The 19,289-nt window shown below is 33.9% G+C and overlaps 1 protein-coding gene across 1 annotated transcript in view; it reads right to left on the reverse strand.

Moving 5' to 3' along the window:
- LOC102697758 (collagen alpha-1(III) chain-like) overlaps positions 1 to 17,542 on the reverse strand; it is a 66,757-nt gene extending 49,215 nt beyond the window's left edge. The window contains exon 1 of the mRNA XM_015358976.2: positions 17,350 to 17,542. Within this exon, the coding sequence (XP_015214462.2) occupies positions 17,350 to 17,428 (79 nt within the window). The 5' untranslated portion in view covers positions 17,429 to 17,542. The remainder of the gene's footprint in view (positions 1 to 17,349) is intronic.
- Between the last annotated feature and the right edge of the window lie 1,747 nt (positions 17,543 to 19,289).

The raw sequence follows: 19,289 nt of genomic DNA on the forward strand, positions 1-19,289 counted from the left end.
CACAGTAGGTCACCACTGACCAAGGCTGCCGCATCCAAACCAAGCTAGACATTTTTGAGCTAGCCAAGTCCAAGTCCAGAAAAGTCCCAGAGAACTAAAATACTAAGCAACTGTAAGGAATTCAATAGATATTTGTTAAAATATGATAAAATGGACAGATGTGATTGTGGAATTTACAATAAGAAAATGCATTAATCAAAATGGCTCTCCACAGAAATGAATCAGAGATGCACAGCAGCATCTGGCCTAACAGCTGAGTAAGGACTGCCACCATGATTATGAAGTGTACTAAACCCCACCCCCTTTTCTACAGGAAGGTACAGCAATTCTTTTTGACATGAAATATATTAACCATTTTAATAATAATTACTAAGAATAATTAATTTGTGCACAGTATACAGTGAATAACTGAACCTCTGATGAAGACAACTACAATTTGGGGAGTTTTTTAAATGCCATGATGTAATTTGTTATTGATACCTGTATTCTAACATCATTAACATGTCTCACTTCAAGAGATGTTTAGACAAAACTAAGGCAGCAACCACTTCATAAGAAAGTGGTAAGTAAATGGATGGAACTCGGCTTGCCATATATCATTACAAAAACACACAATCAATGGAGTATTTTGGAAAAGAAAGAGTTCAGAAAACGTTAAAAGCTGTAATCTACAGAAATAGTTTTACTGCAGCCTTTTCATTAACTTTTTTTCCTTTTAATTTGTTTTAGCTCCAGTACTGAATTGGATTGTAACACAGTTTTTGAAAATTATCATATTACAATAGATCAATTAGCCTCAGTAATTAAGAATTCTGTTAACAAGATTGAAATCAACTGTCATACACACTATATTATAATTCATGATATATTCCACTTTTTTCTATGTATTTTATCAAAGTGGTTTCTAATTGTGGGAAACAGGGGACGTAGGATTTCCATACTCTGTACTGTCATAATAGTAACCTCTGCTTTTTCCTTGGTTATCGTTAGCATTACTTTATATAGTATTTGCTTTACACATAGATCGTTAGCGCCCTCTGCTGGAAAAGTACTTTTTACCACATAAAATTAAATTCTCTGTACAGAAATAAAAAATAATTAACATTTATTTCATATTTTATTCTTTCTTGATGTTTTTAATTTTAATATTTGGTACAAAACATTGTATAGCCGTTCCTGAAAAAACTATGAAAATGTTTTTTAACAATAATGTAATCAAATTCACTATTTCAGTTGAAGTTCTGTGCTTTGAAACTTGTGGCCAAAGCCACCATGATAGGCAATGCATAATACACATTCTTGTTGTTGCCTGTTTGTTATCTCATCTCTGACCCTCTTCCATAGATGTACATCTTATATTTATGCTGGTAGAAATGAGATGGCATAAGAACACCAGCCAAACAAGCTAATTAATTTGAACACCTATTGTTTTACTCTCTAATTTAGATGTTTTTTTAACCTTAGTCAGGCTGTACTATTTAGGTGTGTTTTATGTTAGTCAGGCTGTATCTAAGCTTATGGTCACATTAAAAATCAAAACTCTCTCCAAAAGGCTGTCTTCTTGAAAATCTTACTTAATTCTACATATGATATTGTTTTACAGATATATCTTCTTATGATTCAACTGCATCTCCTGTTTTTACAAAGCACAAGTTTTATTGTTATATCAGTCATATCGTATTTTTCTCACTACTACACTCATCCATATGAGAAATATGCTATTAAATTCTGTTTATGTCAAGAGAAACAAAACATGCTAATATAAAGTGCATAATCAAAATTAATGTGCTGGAAAAGATATCTCAACTGTCTGTGTCTGATATAAAGAATTGTTTTTGTATATTAATTGCAGTCCTTCACTTGTTGATATAATTCATCTGCTTAGCCTGTTGTAATAAAGTTGAAGGGTTACAAATGTGAGATGACCACTTTTTACTTTGTAAATCCAACAATCTTATCCACCTCTATCTTGAAAGAAGCCAGGGTTTCAGCTTCACCAACATAGCTGGATTGCTTGATACAGACTCCCACAATGTTTTGTGTTAAAAAGTGCCTCCTGTTCTTAGATTTAAATGCCTGTCCACAGTTTCCTGTTGTTTCTGGTTAATGTTTTACTGATAATACTGCAGTTATATTAGGTTGACAGTGCCTTTGAGAATTTGAATACTTAAATCAGTTCCCTTCATAGTGTTCTCTGTTTGAAACAAAAACATTTGAGCCCTTTTAGACTAAAAGAATGTGTCCTGTTCTCTCCCTTGAGCTGATTCCTAAGCAGCAATATATTTTTTGTGATGTGACTACCAAAATTTGTACACAGTATTTTAAATTAGGTCAGACAACTGCATTGTACATGTACATTTTCACATAACATCTCTTGATTTAAATTATGTGGTTTCAACTACACATTCCAACATATCAATTAAATATCAGATACCTAGCACATTAAAGCTAAATGTACTATATTTAATATTCAAAGAACCATCAGTTTAATATCATGATACAGTATATCACTGTTGCAAGGACTACAATTACAATTGAATGAGCAGCAAACATTAATAAGGTTATCATGGATAGTAGTGCCTCCATGGGCCTTAGGCATACTGTGTGTTAGACAGAAAGCAAGGAATCCCAGATAACATACAGAGCATTTAAACAGATGTGCAGAACGACAAAGGTCAAACCCATCCTCCAGAGAGCCCATGTAGGGGTGCACCTGTAGGGGGTAACACAAGGAGTGTGTGGTGGGAGCTTTTGGTTTCAATTCAATATGTACTTATCTGCCACAGAAATATTTGTTCATATTTTTCCTACACTTAGTATCCTTAATGTATTATTGTACCAGAAGGAGGCGCTATACTTAAGGGAATAACTACAGTCCTGCAGTGAGAAACTGTGGATTTTGGAATTATTTAATATTACTACTGGGGACAGTGATCAGCCTATTTCAGATATATAATTTGATAAATGTAGTAGCTTTTTATGGATTGTAAGAACAAAACACTTACTGTAGGTGTATCTTAACATAAGATCAAACAAGATGTCAGGATATACTGTATTTAGTATAGATGTACTTCTTGATGCCAGGTATGTATCTTAGATAATACGCATAGTATTTAATGTTTTTTTAAAACTTAAATTGTTAGATGTTGTTGCACTACAGTTTTAAATTACTTATTGGAGTTTTAGAACCTGGAATTTACAATGCTTGTTTAAAGAAATCTATTACCGCACACACAACTAATTGTTTAAGCAGTTAACAAAATAAATCACTTCCTTATGTTTTGAAAACAAAAAGCCCTTAAGATACTTCTAAAGAATATTTCTGAAGTCAGAGCCAAGTGTGTAGGAAAGGAACAGTTTGCAATCTACTGTAAATGGTTTCCCAAGATTACAAACCCTTCACATTTACTAATACTAGGGGAATTCTTGGTAAGTCCCCTGTAGTATCTCCAGTGCTCAATTTATCTGAGATGTGAAGAAGAAACTATATTGCCATATCACTTCAAAAAGTTTTTCTTTGAAACTGAATCAAGATCACTTTAAAAAATATCCCTATTTTATAGACAATACAGTGACCGTAAATGACAGTATAACATTAAAGATCAAAACTAAATGATTACTTCTTTTTTACTTACATATACAGCAATACATTTCTAACACATTTAAACAGCACATGAGTTTCAAAGAATGTTACAGTTTTACAGGGCAAAATTCAGATTTGCCATCCCTGCTTTTTCAGTTGTTTTTCCACAACATTTTTTTTATCTTTTATACATGTATTTCAGATTATATTAAAATAGCCAGAAAATAAATTTCTTGGAGAGTTGAATAAAAGTTGTAATTTTTTTGGATTGTTTGAAAATTGGATTGTTTGGATTGAAGGGGGGTCACAAAAACCCTGCAATTAGTGAAGTATGCAATGGGAAATAAAAGGCATATCTGTGATGCCTGAGTTATTCAACAGCATAAGGCAATGACAGGATAAGTGAAGATGGGAAATGTGCACAATCTGCTTTCAGATAAGCCAGCTGCATAATTTAAAAAATGATGCATCTTTCTCTTTTTTGCTGTTGTTTATGTGATAAGGCAAGTTGGACTTTAACCATGCAAAGTAATCTTAAATTAAGTGCAATAAATCAATAAATAATAACATCTGAAGCTACACCTTTCCAGAACTAGGAATGAAAAATGATAACCTGTCTAAAATAATCCAAACTTTCTTACAAATGCAGTAATTAATAAAGGATAAGTAAAGTACAATATGGGATGGGGGAGTGCTGTCAAGTTGGTGTCAACTCATGGCGACCCTATGGCTAGTTTCCCGTCACCATCCATAGAGTTTTCATGGTAAGATTCAGAAGTAGATTGCTAGGCCTTTCTTCCACACAGATAGTGCTAGTGGTGTTGCTGTTGTCGCCACTGCCAACACTGCCCCATACTGCTGCTGCCCAGGGCCATGGGACACGAACCCACTACCGTGAGTCTCATGCCCTACCAACAGAGCTCGTTGGGGCACAAGGACTATATGGAGTCTTAAACTGTACATTGTATATACAATAGCTAGAAAAATCTGTAAAATAAGCTGAAACAATCCACTTTTGTATTTGAGACTTATTTCAATTGTATAATTTAATTATTTCAGTCTGAAACTTGTACTCGGTAACATGCCATTCTCTGTTATGTCTTTATGGTACAGTATTTATTTTCTCTTGGTTATTCTTTTCTTTATCTTACTTCTGTAAAACATTGGAATAAGACACATGGCACGGTAATAACTTCAAATAAGAATGTGTTCGCTGATATGTCTGACTCAGTAAAAATAAAGGATTAAAGATGAGAAAGACCTCATCCTGCCTTGACAGTGAAACATGTTTCTGTTCTGCCCTCATTTAATTTATTTATGTTCATGTTCAGGCACTGGAACCTGGAACATTTCAGAACCCCCCCTCAACATAATTGCATACCTTTTTTTCTCATTTACTCCTGTATTCAATCTCATAATGGGTGAGTGAATGTGCTTCAGACTATAATCTGATACATGGGAAGTTCAGAGTTGGTCTTAATGGCATGTGTCATGATGTTTGAGGTATCTTTGCTTATAAAGTGTCTTGAAACCTTGGTATGACTCCTAATTGCTGCAGTTACTCAAAATGGAATTTTAAGTGATGCTTAAAAACTGCTCTTTTAATAGAAATGCACATTAATTATGGGCTGCATTGTCCTTTCTCAACAATAGCAGGAGAATAAGGATGTCTTTAAACAGCATTTTGTAACCCCGTGTTATTATTAAGTAAGCTTAAAAATATTATCTTCACTTTAAGTCTTGTTGAATGCTCAGAAGAAGGAAATAATTATGTTTTTTTAATCATAACCTTACTAAAACATTTGACAAAGCACAGCACAGAGCAGTAAAAATATTGCTTCTTAATTGGGCTGTGCATGAAGGGCTTCACATCAGTTTAAGCTACAGTACAATTTGTTCAACACTATTTACAATTACAAAATGCCTTTTTCTCCTCTGAATATGATTAAATTACATCTGCCCACTAATGCTATCCCTTTTTCAAGTAAAGTCAAAAGTCCAGGAAGGCTTCCCTCAATGTTTAGATTATAAATGTCTGTTTGCTGTGAGCTTATCTAATGTTTTCCATAGCAACTCTCCACTCAGAGTACACCGATTTTCCAGCATTAGAGAGATGAATGGACTATTATTATCTGTCAGTCCTCATGTGAAGTTATTGCATGGTTCTGCTTCTTGTAAAGTGAAGAAACGCATGTATTTTTATCAGTCATTTAGAATTCTCAGACTCAAGTAACAGTAAAACAAATTAGTATAATCAGTATAAAACAGCACATTGGATTTGCTTTACAGTTTTGTTACAAAAAAATACAAATATGTTTTAGCTCATTGAGGAAATATAATCAAGCATATTCCATTTTCTTTCTGATTATTATAGTAGTTACTTACTGATATAAAGTCCATTAACAGGCTGACAAAAAGACTATTTCTTAGTTGCAATATTTGCTTCTTTGGCAAGAGCCTATAGAAACTAATGCAGACAAGGCCAGTGCCACAGAATGAATAGGAGGACACCAGGTCTTAAGGGCTATGTGATGTTTCCCTGGGTCAATGTATCTCTAGTGTTGATGCAGGTTTGTGCTTTATTCCCTGATATATCCAATATATCCTATCGCGTTAGCTTTGCAGGGCTCTGTCCAAGAAATATTTAATCTAAAAAGATCATTTTTTACCTAGCTGAAATTGTCATTGACAAATTATCTTAACTGATGAGAACAGGGGTTATTTCATACTTTAGTTTAGCTGCTGATGTAGTGAATTTTTTGAGTAAGTTGTATGTTCTGTTCAGTGTGCACAGATTTGTGATTTTCGGCATACCTGTTTTACTGTGATTTTTAGTTTATGCTTTCTTTAAAAGGGCAAAGGCCCTCTTAGCACAGACACCAGGTAATTGTCTTACCATTCAGAGGTTCCGTGTGGGGCTGCAAACAGGTTTGACTGTGCTGGTGGTCAAGATGGGGGCCCAAAGAACAGGGTGTGAATGAACATCGGATCATTATACTTGCCCATCTGTATACAGAGGTTTCCTTCTTGCAACTCAGTTCTGCACTCTCCCAACACATCACAGGGACACTTCCACCCTCCACAGGAAAGAGTTATGTTTTGTACCTTGTTAAGAAAGCTTCAGAATGCTGAAGGCAAGAGAAAACTGGAGGACTTTTGAAAAAAGGAAGGTTTGTGGGAAAATTGTAGCAGCAGTTGGATCCAAGAGGGCTCAACATAGACACCAGAGACTGAGAGCAGAGGAGGAAGACCACATCATCATCTTTTTCCATCCTCTGCCCAAAACTGGACTTCAGACGATCAGTGTAGACGACCAGGGACACATGGCTAAGAACGCCTGAAGTGACTGAGAAGGGACTGAGGAGAATGCCTGGAACTTCACTGTTTCCACTGTATGGCATAAGGAGGCATGCTGGGTTACTGAACAGAGCTGGTTCTAGAAAATGATTCTGCTGAATTTCTCCACTGTGACACTGGGTTATGGTAAATGGGGTTCTTGAACTACCCTATGAATAAGTCATGTCTTGTGATCTGTAAGTTGGGTGGGTGATTAAAGGAATACTGTGCTGCAGGGATACCTTTATGTGAAGGGAATATGTATTACTACAGATATCCCCAAAAGGGGATATTATATACAATAATCATCTAGTGTGGTGTATGGATGCACTGGTGGATCTTGGAGATAAAACGAACCTGTGGTTGGAGGAACAGGTTCCTTAGCACTTTTTATAATTCATAGATGGAATGGTTGTTCACAAAGCAAAAGTAATTCTTGCATACTGAGTATGCTGGGGAGGTGACCAAAGGGCAACTTATTGTTGGGTTGTTTTCAAATTTCACATTTGCACATTTTACTGCCCTTACAATTTTACTGTATTTGAGCACAATACCAACAATTCTTACTCTGTATGTTTTCTTACACAACTTGGGAGGCCTGCCCAGACGGGCCTTACCAAAAGCCTTTGAATGTTCTTGGAATTGGGGTGAGTACTCATTGTAATGCATTCCCATGTAACTAATGGATGTTGTTCTTTCTATTCAATTAAAACAAATGTATTTCAGAAGTTCAGATTACTGAGGCAGGTCGTTGTAAGAGAATGCTCAAAAATCCAACAGGGAATGATCTAAGCATTTAGAAATTACAATCTCTTTTTTTTTTCTTTTTAATCAACTACAAGTTTCTGTTCTTTTTATTTCCATAAGATGACATTAGAGAATGTTATAAATACACTGAATGACTGAAAATCCATAAATGTATGAAGCTACAGTACATTTCTTAGATATGTTGCCAATATTTCATTTAAAGTGTTCTGTGTTATATACTGTTGCAAGACATTATTTTCAGCTACAGTACTGTATGTTCACCTACTGGGTTTATGGAAGTACAAACTGCCTGCTAGAACTAGCATTGATCTTAAAAAATATTTGTTAAACTATTTTGAAAACGTTAATTACTTCAAAATGTAAATATCATTTTTAAAATGTATATTTATAAATGTATATTATTGCAGTTGTAATAAACTTTAAATGTAATTCAACAAGACCTGATTTCTGAAAGGTCAGAAATTAGAATACTGTACAATAATTTAGGATCTCAAAGTACACAGCACAAAACTAGCAGTGATGAAAAAGAAAAAATACTAAATGTAATAACTATTGGATAATATGGATAAATATTCCATGTGGTATCCTTGTGCATTATTTCACATTGAGCTTTCACATTATATTATATTATATATATTATATAGCTTTCACATTATCACATTATATCACTTTCAAAAAGTGCTTAACCAATTCAGGGTTACAGTGGCACACAGCTCATCCCTGGAAGCACTGGGTGCAAGGCAGGATACACTCTAGACAGGATGCCAGTCCATCACAGGGGACACACAGACACAAGGGCCAGCTTTTACAGAAGCCAATTAAACTACCAGTATGTGTTTGGGCCATGGGAGGAATCCAGAGCACCCAGAGGACACCCATGCAGTATGAACACGGGGAGAACATGCAAACTCCATGCAGATAACATCCCAGAAAATGAAAGCAGTGCCAGCAGTAGAAAGCAATGCTGAAAACTATACAACCGCACACAAATAACAAAATGGAATGTGATTATAGAACATACTGTAGTCACTTTAAAACCAAACATTTCCTGCTTGAAATACAAAAACTGTAATCTAATCATGTTGTGGAATACCCTAAAAATTGACATTACATTAGAGAACATATAAACAATGAAACACTTTATTCATGAACACATAGGAAAACATGCCTTGCACTACTGAAACATTTTATTATATTTTGTTTCTTTTTTCCTAAATAAAAATAGTTACCACATTTGGGGATATATGCATTATTTCAGTTTGGGGGAAGTAATAGTAGAAGTTGATGAATTACCCTCTCTGCGAGGGTAAAATCTCAAATAAATCAAGTCAAATATTTGCAGTGCTCTAAAACAACAAAAAAGTTAATGAAAAGGAGGATGATATTTTTTTAAGATATATGTGGCAGGGGGAGGTTTGACATAATAAATGTAATCATTTGTAGCTGCATACTTCAATATTGGATACAGTGTGTTATTAGGGATTCCCTCCTCAACATGTTGAGCTGTAATGTGGATTAAATTTACTGTAAGAGGAATTAACATGACTTAAAACACAAAAATTAGTATGGGAATTAAACCCCACTATTGTCTTACATAATGCATTCACATGATTCTTCATGATTTTATTTTAATTACCACAGGCTTTTTTAATTAAGATTATAGTTGCTTAGACATTTCTTGTAGCCTTTAAAGAGCATTTTAGTTTATATATTTTTAATAATATAAATACTATTTGGGCAGTGCGGTGGCTCTGTGGCTAAGGATCTGTGCCTGTGGCTGGAAAGTTGCTGGTTCGTATCCTGCGGCTGGCAGAGGAATCCTACTTTGTTGGGTCCCTGAGCAAAAGCAATTAACCCCAACCGCTTCAGGGGTGCTGTATAAATGGCTGACCCTGTGCTCTGACCCCAAGCTTCTCTCCCATGAGTGTGTCTCATGGAGACCAAGTTGGGGTATGTGAAAAGATAAATTCCTAATACAGGAAATTGTACAGTATATGGCCAATAAAGTGATCTCTTTCTTTTTTAAATAACCAACTGATTACCCCTCTTCAGAGGGGCCCTATATTTGAAATGGAAAATGTAAGACCCTGTCAGTACAATGCAATTTAAAATATGTTAAAAGGCTGAACTTATATTAACAATCAACTGGTGAAGAAAACCTGTCAAAGCATGTTGATTTTAAAGGCGCTCAGTTTCCAAATATAGCATTGCAAGCCGTTCACTGGAAAGATGACATACTGTACAAAGCCTGTCCGGCCTTGTTTCTCTAGAGCATAGTTTATTATATTTTCAGATACACTAAACAGATTTTAGAAATCAGTTTTTTTTTTCATTTTGTTTTGTAAAGTGTTCTGCAAACCTAACACAGTTCTGAAAGTCTTCTTCAATGTCCATAAAAGACGATGAAGATCTGAAAGATTTTAAGAGTCTTCCTGTCTACAGGAGCCTTGCAGTATTGCTTAGTAGTACCAATGTTTTATTTGCTTAGTATACCAATGTTTAAGAAAAGTTGTGGTCTTCCTTTGAAAATCAGATGATACTGTAAACGTCAATTGCATGGAATTTTTATTTTTAAAGCATATAAAAATTTCAGTGTTCACAAGAATTATGTGGAGTTCCTCACGAAGCTTAGGAATTTTTAACCAAGCTGTCCTAATTCATAATCATCCTATCATTTCCTAATAACAATATTGTTACTAATATAAAATGTGCATTTGTCTTATGTATCTCTCCTCTCCATCTTCACCTTTGCAGTTACCTATAACATATGCCTATGCACTCAAAAAACATTCTTTGTAATGTAACTTGTAAGACCATTCCTAAAATACATAAACATTTTTTGAACTTAGTATTTTATCAAAGACCTGAGTGCTCCAACTGAAGACTTCAAAAGGTGCAGTAACTACATTTAAATTAAATGTCAGCAAAACTTAAAGAGGACCAACTGAAGTACATTTATTGCATATACGTTCAGATCCATAAACTAAATATATATTAAAAGCTAATATTTGCAGCAATTAAAGCCACAAGTAATTTTTGGATAAGTCTCTACCAACTTTGTTCACTGGCTTGCTGCAATTTTTCACATTCCTGAAGGAAGATCTTCTCAAACTCATTGTTTGGGGCCGTCTTATGGACAGAGATTTTCAAGTCTCTCCACAGATTATCAATAGGATTCTATCCAATGTCATCAATTGTATTTTTTTCATCACTAGCCTCAGTTTTATCCCTAGCCAGTTTTATCCTTGGCAACCAGATCTAAGCAGTATACTGTAGTTTAATACCTTTCTCCTAATCTCTGCTTTGCTACAACTTTATCTCAGAGTTGTTTTGAAAGCTCCTTGGTCTTCAGGGTTAATTTCTTGCTTGAGATTCACTACACGAGAGACTTTTTAACGAACTTATGTGAATCACTGATATTGCACACTGCCCTGCTTGTGTAGTTTGTTAAGGTAATTTTATTAAATTATTTTAAATGAATTTAAATTATTTTGCTAAATTATTTTGCCACATTAAATAGTTTGAATACTTACACCATCATGATTTTTCAATATATAGAAATTTATTTTTCCTTTCATATTATGCATTTTCCTTTTTGTTTTTTTGCTTGTGTATAGTAGGTTTATATACATATATAATATAAATTGTTAATCCAAAGTGTCATAACTGCTGTATTTCACTCAGCAAAACATGAACACTTGAACATTTGAAAGACACTATATTTACAGGCTTTGAAAGCTTTCACTGTTTCATATACAGTAAATACAATTAGCTTAAAAATTAAATACAAGTTTTAATTACTAGCTTTTTTATCTTATCATATTTTACTTATTATCTATTGGGCCATTCATACTACAGAATATGTACAAAGAGTCTGATTAATCAAAGCTCTCAGAATGCACTGTATGTGGATGAGGCATATATACTGTAGCATTCAAAGAGTGGTGTCATTTAGGGTTAGGTTACACACAGCCTACTAATTCATATACAGTATTATATAGTTAAATCCAAATGTATGAATGCATGAAGAAGTAGTTTAATGGGTAATTTAAAATACTCTCACAAAGAAAAAACAACAACAACAATGACACCACCTGAATTGATCTGGTAGACATGGTAAATGGTGCTTACCTACATTGTCAGAATAACTACTAGAGGGAATTAATGTACTGTATTGAACTATGCTTTTCATGCTATTACCATAATCACAAGGCAAACAAATGGCCTTGATAAGTACCTCAAACACTTAAGTACAGTATAACATCAGGAAAAGGAAAGTGATTATAATAAAAGAATATGTGATTGAGGTGCTTAACCAGAAATAAGCAGACAGCATGTCTTAAGATGAACTAACAGAAATTTCGAAAGAAATAAGTAAAACGGTTTATTCCATGCTGAAAAGAGAAGAAAGGAAATACAACATTTTGGCTGTGCAGCCTTCTTCAGGTGTGTGGGGTCCTTACACCCAAAGAAAGCATACCACAGCCGAAACGTAAACCTTTTACTTGTTACTTTGCAGCCTATGCATGCTGACACAGCTTCCTACTGTACTTATTCCAAAGAAATTCCAGTATAGAAGAGTTAGAAGTGTAACACGAACTAAAAGCACATAAATAATAAAATCTCCAAGGACTGGATGTTTTTTATGAATTCTACAAAAAACAAGAAACAAGAGATCTTATAAGTAGACCATTAAAAAACTTCCAAACCTCTCGAGACAGGGGTATTACCTATTGAATGAAAAGTCTATTGCATGCATGGTTATAGAAACAATTAATACTGTAGGAACCATCTGTATGGCAATACAACTCAAAGAGATAGTCAATCTGGATTTAGAAAAGGAGATCCTTTTAAAGTTATAAATGTTGTTTAAACTGCAACACCAGTAATGGATACAAACAGAATATATGGCATTGTACTTTTAGATGTTCAGAACATTTTTGATTATGGTCTTCATGAAGGATTAATTTTGTACTTGTAGGTGGCTGGGCAGTCAAGGCAATGCATGTAGTTGGATTAAGAATTAGTTAATGGACAGGAACCAGAGGATTAGGAGCGATGAATGCTCAAATTGCAGTGTTATGACGTTGTGTCTTCTATTTCTAGGCTCACATCTTTCCATGCAGAAAATCCACACTGTCACTACTTAGTCAGTCCTAGTTAGATTTCACCAGCTAGTTTTATTTTCTTCTGCATGTTTGTGCAAATGCAGTACTGTATATGTTTTTCTACAGTCATTGTCATCATTACTATGTTGTATTTACTTGTTCCACACTGAATTTTTATGTTTATATTCATTCTACATCAGATTACGGTATGACCATAACACATGACATTTTCACTCATTGGAAACCTCTTTGTACTTGGGAATGACAAGCATAAAAATAATAAAATAAATACAGTTCATAACAGTGTATCTGACGTCTTTGTATGGGAAATTATTTAGTTTCAGCAGTGAAGTTTTCTTCAAACAATATCATGGCAGTTAGCACTAATGTTTCACAGCTGTTAGATCCTGGGTTCTGTTCTGTAATGTGATGATATCTGATTTGGGTTTGCATATTTTTCCCTTATTCCAGTCAATTTTCTTTGGGGAATCCAGTTTCTTTCCACGTCTCAAAGACACATAGGTTAGATTTGATTAGTCAACTGTACTTAAATCTGACCTCCAGTAAACTGACTGAATATGGTTTGTAATGCTGTATCCTATCTACTCATGGCACTCAGTAGATAAAGTGATGTTTTCTAAACACAGTCAATTTTAATTATTTTATTCAAAATGCTTACAAAATACTTAGAATTCCTTTACAATTCTAAGAAATGTTTAACAATAAGCTAAACTGGCTTATTACTTAAAATTACTTAAAAAAGGTAAAAGTATTTGTGAAAGCACAAAATCTTGCACATTAGGGCTGTATTACTACTGGAAGATGGTCATTCTAGCAAGTATAAGAACTTAGCTTTCATGTTTTTATTATAGTTACAAATATTTATTACATTCCATGTGTTTACACTCACAGTTTCTTTTGAAAAACAATAAACTGTGACAAATACCCATTAGTACTGATTTGTATCAATCATGGGCAAACATGTTTCAAATAAACAGTACCACATTTCAGCATTGTGACTAAAAAACAGACATTCTAATTCAAATTGCTTTAAAACAAAGAAAACAACAATTAAAACTAAAGCCTATTAAAGGGAAAATATGAGGTATAGAGGATGGCACATCCATAAAATAACAAATTAACCACACCCTGTCTCAAAAATATTATCAATTTTTTGTATTTAATGAAATTGTTTGTCTCGCGTACAGTATACTGTACATATAGTATGAAAAGAGCAGGAAAGCACTAAAGGGCTAACCTCTTCATTCAATTTATGGTCACAGGTGATGCCAATCTATCACAGGCCAAACACAGACATGTACAGTACACATTCACACCATGGACAATTTTCTCAAAAGCTAATTAACATACCACTCACTATGTCTTTGGACTGTGGGAGGAAACAGGAGCACCTGGACGAAACCCATTCAACCACTGGGAGGACATACAGACAACACCCAAGGTTCAGAATTCTTCATTCTAAAAACCTAGTTTAACCTGCAGTATGGCATCTCTGCACCATTTTGAGCAATGACTCAGTCGTCACTGACCGCAAGCACCTGGAAGGCTGGTCACTGGGGTCATTATGTCACTGACAGCCCATAGGCACTTGCCAACTAATGTCACCCTACCCTCAGAAATGCTCAGTTCATTGTGTACCAACTTGGAGAATCATTTTCACAGTCTGCTAGAAATACATACCAGGCTTTAATCCAGGATCATAGAGCTCAAAATGCCATTGAACAAACATCTATACTGGTTGAGCCACAAGGGTGGACTTAAATGCTATTTAAAATAAAATGTTGAGATAATTCTATGAAATGAGCTTTCTTTGGTATAGCTGTTAGGGCTGAAGAGTGTAACCAAGCTGGAAAACTGTTGAATGTTCTTAACAAGAGAGGTGAATGATTTTGGCAGTCTGTATATCTGGAAAATAAATTAATGACAATCTTAATATGAACTTTAATTTTTAAGAAATAATCATCCCCAGTATCATATAAATTAAATCACAGTTTTGTTACAAGGAACAAATTTAAGGTTACCCACATCTACTTATTTTTGACTACTTGTCAAACTTATTAATATTAATTGTTCCACTCTCACTGTGCAAAAGTTGAACTACTGTACCACTGTTTAATCAGATAGTAGGAAATCTTTCTAAAATATGAAAATGGATCTTCATAATGAACTATGTGAATTGATTTTACATTAATTACACCTTTTACAAGAAACACCAAGTCTCCATGCCACTCTAAAACAGGAATACATGCTTGTGTTTTTTAGACATGTATTCAAAAAACATACAGGCTCTTTTTATTACTTCTATAACACTTGAAAACACATCTGCCCTATCCCAGAAGACTCAAATTGAAATATAATACTGTTTTACTTGTAATAATTTTTAGAAATATTATGTAGTTTCCATGCAAGAATTTACCCTTTAGCCCACTGGGATTGTTTGCCTTTTTTATAAGGTAACAGCTGTTTTCTGTCATGTCCATACTGCTAGCTAAACTAACAAAACCTTGATATTTTCTGTATTAGCTGACAGAAATCAGTTGGGGATAAATGTATTAGAAAACTCACAGTGCCTTACATAAAAAAGTCTGTTATGAAAAAAATGGATTTCCAAAATAACGTATTCTTAGTATATTATCGATCACTAACACAACATTGCAGCAGCTTTGGGGGCATTGCTGTGAATGGCTGCCTGAGTAATGGCCATGAAGATGAAGGATTAATGTTGTCTGTTCAATAAACTATTGCTTTACTTTATTGATGGCAAAATCCAGTTTCCAGTTTGACATGGTCATTTCTTTTTATTCTAACAATGTTACCAAGCCCTACTTGCAAACTGTTATTCAATATAAGAATCTATTCAAAACTAACTGTATCTGGCTGGGGACTGAGTTTAAAGACAGGTTGTAATGCAAGACATGTTGCAATGCAAGACAAAAGTGACTTACAGAAAAACGTGCAGACCATATATGTTATGATCTATGTATAAAGAGCAACATTTACCTTTTTTACATAAAATGTATTATTTTCTGTGTCACTTTTACAATTACATCTGTAGACAAAATGATACATTAAATCCTGTATTTACTGTTACTGTATTTCTGCAACAATTAGCTTAGTTTGATTTTGGTTTCTTAAAGAGTCTGTGGCAAGAGTTGTCCTGTGATGTTGTCCTGGTGTACCATTTTTGTTACTGTTACTGTTACTGTTACTTTCTGCTTTCTAAAGCTCCTAAAGTTCCTCTATAGCTCAATTTGTGAAACAGTTCCTCACACATCTGCCTGTTCTGGTGTGTTGTTTTATGTTGGAGATAGGTCCTTTATAAACGTAGTCAGTTACAATTACAAGATACTTGTGTGAGGGACTGCTTTTAAAAATATTTTTAAAGATTGTATCTTCTAACTGTAATTTTCTTTTTACAGTTATAAAGTGTGTGCATAACTACTATTTAAACTACTACCTCTTAAAAATAATGTTTCACTACTACTCATTAACAGAAAAATAATTCCTTCCACAAATAACTTGTAACTGTAATGGGTTATGTTTCTTTAAGTTCCCAGAAAACTGTTGCAAACTGAATACATTAATTTGATTTCTAGAAGCTATTGAAATACTAGTTTCTTGAGATGATTAAAGCTTCTTCACTTTCCATGTATAAGAATTAGAAAAATTAAAAATGATAGAACAATTACCTACTGCAGAATGATACAAAAATCAGTTGATAAAATCATGTAACAGCTACTACAAGTGTCTTCCAGTTGTATTACACTTACATTACATTTGTACCTGTTATAGTCTGTGTTTAAGATTACTTATATTTCAAATATTGGATGCTGTTTTTGCTCCAAGTTGAACAAGCTCTCTTTGCAGCTAAAACAGCCAAATGTATGTAAGTCACAGGCATGCTCATACAGTATGTTACAAACAACCAAAGAAGTATTTCAAGTTCAAATAATGATTAATACACTAAATCCTGTTGCTATAAACTAAGGATTCAAATAGGAAGTACTGGGAAGCTTGGGTAAGATGCAACCAACAGGACTCCATACAGTATATATAACAATAATATAGAACATTTAATAAATTAATTCCTCACAGCTAAGAAAGTTACAGTATAGATATGTTTTAGTCTTTCATATACTGTATGTTCTGTACACATGTCATTGCACTACATCTAAATTTGTAGTTATTACTTGAAGAATACAAAGGTGTATGATCTGCAAAGTGTGTGACATGACTACCTACACAATGCAGTCACAAAAACAAAATTATAGGTGCTTGATAGTAAAATATGCATTTAATTGCACAATTTTCTTTCAAATGATAATAAACCCTTAAGTTCATAGATGCCCCTTAAGATGCACTAAACGTTATTACATAGTAATACATTATTCTCAGTCATTTTCTGTAGCACAGAATCTTGTGTCTCTGATGCTTTTTTACTCAATTTTTCTTATATTATATACACAAAAAATATCAACTAATTAAATTCTGAGCCTCAGTAATTTTCTTTTTGGTGAAAGTTATCTGACTTACCATTTTGTTGTGCCCACACCAAAGAAACCTGCAGAACTGCAAAGATGGAAAACACCAAAATCTGCACACAGCTCATCATGTCCGTTAATTAGACATGAGATTCTGTATGCTATTGGAGAAATGCAGTTTAATGTAGCACCATCTAGCTCAAAACACCAGGCCTAGAATAATACACACCAAGCCCTCTTTTCATGTCTACAGCCTTAAATAGGAAGAGAAAAAAAGATGTTTGGCATCATTTTAATTCCAGCCCACTTTTTTCTGAAATCTGAGAATCTGCTTTCTACAAAAGTCAAAGTAATTAATTTGAAGCAATGTTTATAGGATAAGACCCATGTTTTTTAAATGTTTACATGAGTCATGTGCATCCATTTTTTCCCCTGCACAATACTATGAAGAGTTAAAAATCCTATAAGGAATCTTATAAGTTTCACTTTTTTTCAATGGGTGACGTGAAATAACCATTCTTCAAACTTTCTTTTCTAAAAAAAAATATATATATTTTTTTTAGAAATTCAAATGTGTTATTTTTAAATCAAATTTACAGTATGTATTATTTTCAAGGTCAACAAAGATGTACTGTAAATACAAACACAGAGATACAGGTTTCCATTAAAGAGTGGTGCATTACAATTTCAAATGGTGAAGTTCACACAAAGTTTAAGAAAGCAGCCAAATCCTAGATTAATATACTGAATACTTGGCACCAGTCTTTTGTTTTTACCACACAAGTTCCTGGAAGATAACAGGCATGACATTTCTCCCCACACAGTGGTGCTACATGCAATTTTCCATTTTTCTCAGTATGATTGTGCATATATTGAAAAAAAAAAACAAATGTCCCCCATGGAATTGTATAGCTAATATTTTATTAAACTGATATTCATTATGTAACTTTATGCCTTATAGCTGTCGAGTCATTGGCTATTGTTTTAATAGCACAGAATACTCTGTTCTGCATGAGAACATGGCCTGGTCTAACAAATCAATGCTAGATTCAGGAAACAGGATAACAGGGTTCATTTTAAGGCAGTATACAGTATTTAAACTAAAGTCTATTATTAGAAAATTAAGCAGCATTAGTTGACATAGATACAGCCATTGATATGTATTGCCCACCAAATATTTTTTAATTTTCTTACAACCTTTGTTGGTTCTTAAAAAGAGTTAGTGACATAGTACATTTATATAAAACACGATTAGAGTAGTTTCACCTTATAAAACATCTAATACTCAATCCTATTTTTGATCCTAGTGCTGGTATGTTGCTTCCAGTTTTAATTGGAGACAATTATGATTATGTACATATTTAGTATATGTAGTATATTTCATATGCTGCTACTTCATGCTAATTTGCTTACTCTTTTATCTGGTATGCATGATTGCAACCTAGTCCTTGACTGTTGTCCCTAAAATGAAGGACTGGACGTACAATCTGACAGTTAATCATACATTTATGTTTATTACATATTGTTGGTAGTGTTGGCATATATTTACATGTCTGTTATGGAATTATTGTTATGACCCGTTGGTCAATAATAATGCTAATCACTGATACATGCTGGTATGGTGGCACAGTAGTTAGCACTGCTGCTTTGCAGTGCTGAGGATGTGGGTTTAATTCTGGAGCTTGGGTGCTATCTGTGTGGAGTGTGTATGTTCTTTTTGATCCTGTATTGGATGAAATGGTTGGAAAATTAATGGACAAACAGATGCTAGTGTTGTCAAATCAGAAAAGCAGTAGAGACATACAGTACAGTCCCAACTAAGGAGACATGACCTATCAATGGCATGTAGAAGTGGTTAATTAGTGGCCTGCAATCCATGTCTTGGAAAGTCCCATTTCTATAGAAAGCTTTAACTGTCCAATGAGTCGTGAATATGTGAATTGGATTCGTTTTTACTAATTAAACCATAAATTGCTCCAATCATGTAATTCA

Source organism: Lepisosteus oculatus, chromosome 12, assembly GCF_040954835.1.
Source record: "Lepisosteus oculatus isolate fLepOcu1 chromosome 12, fLepOcu1.hap2, whole genome shotgun sequence".
Classification (NCBI taxonomy): domain Eukaryota; kingdom Metazoa; phylum Chordata; class Actinopteri; order Semionotiformes; family Lepisosteidae; genus Lepisosteus; species Lepisosteus oculatus.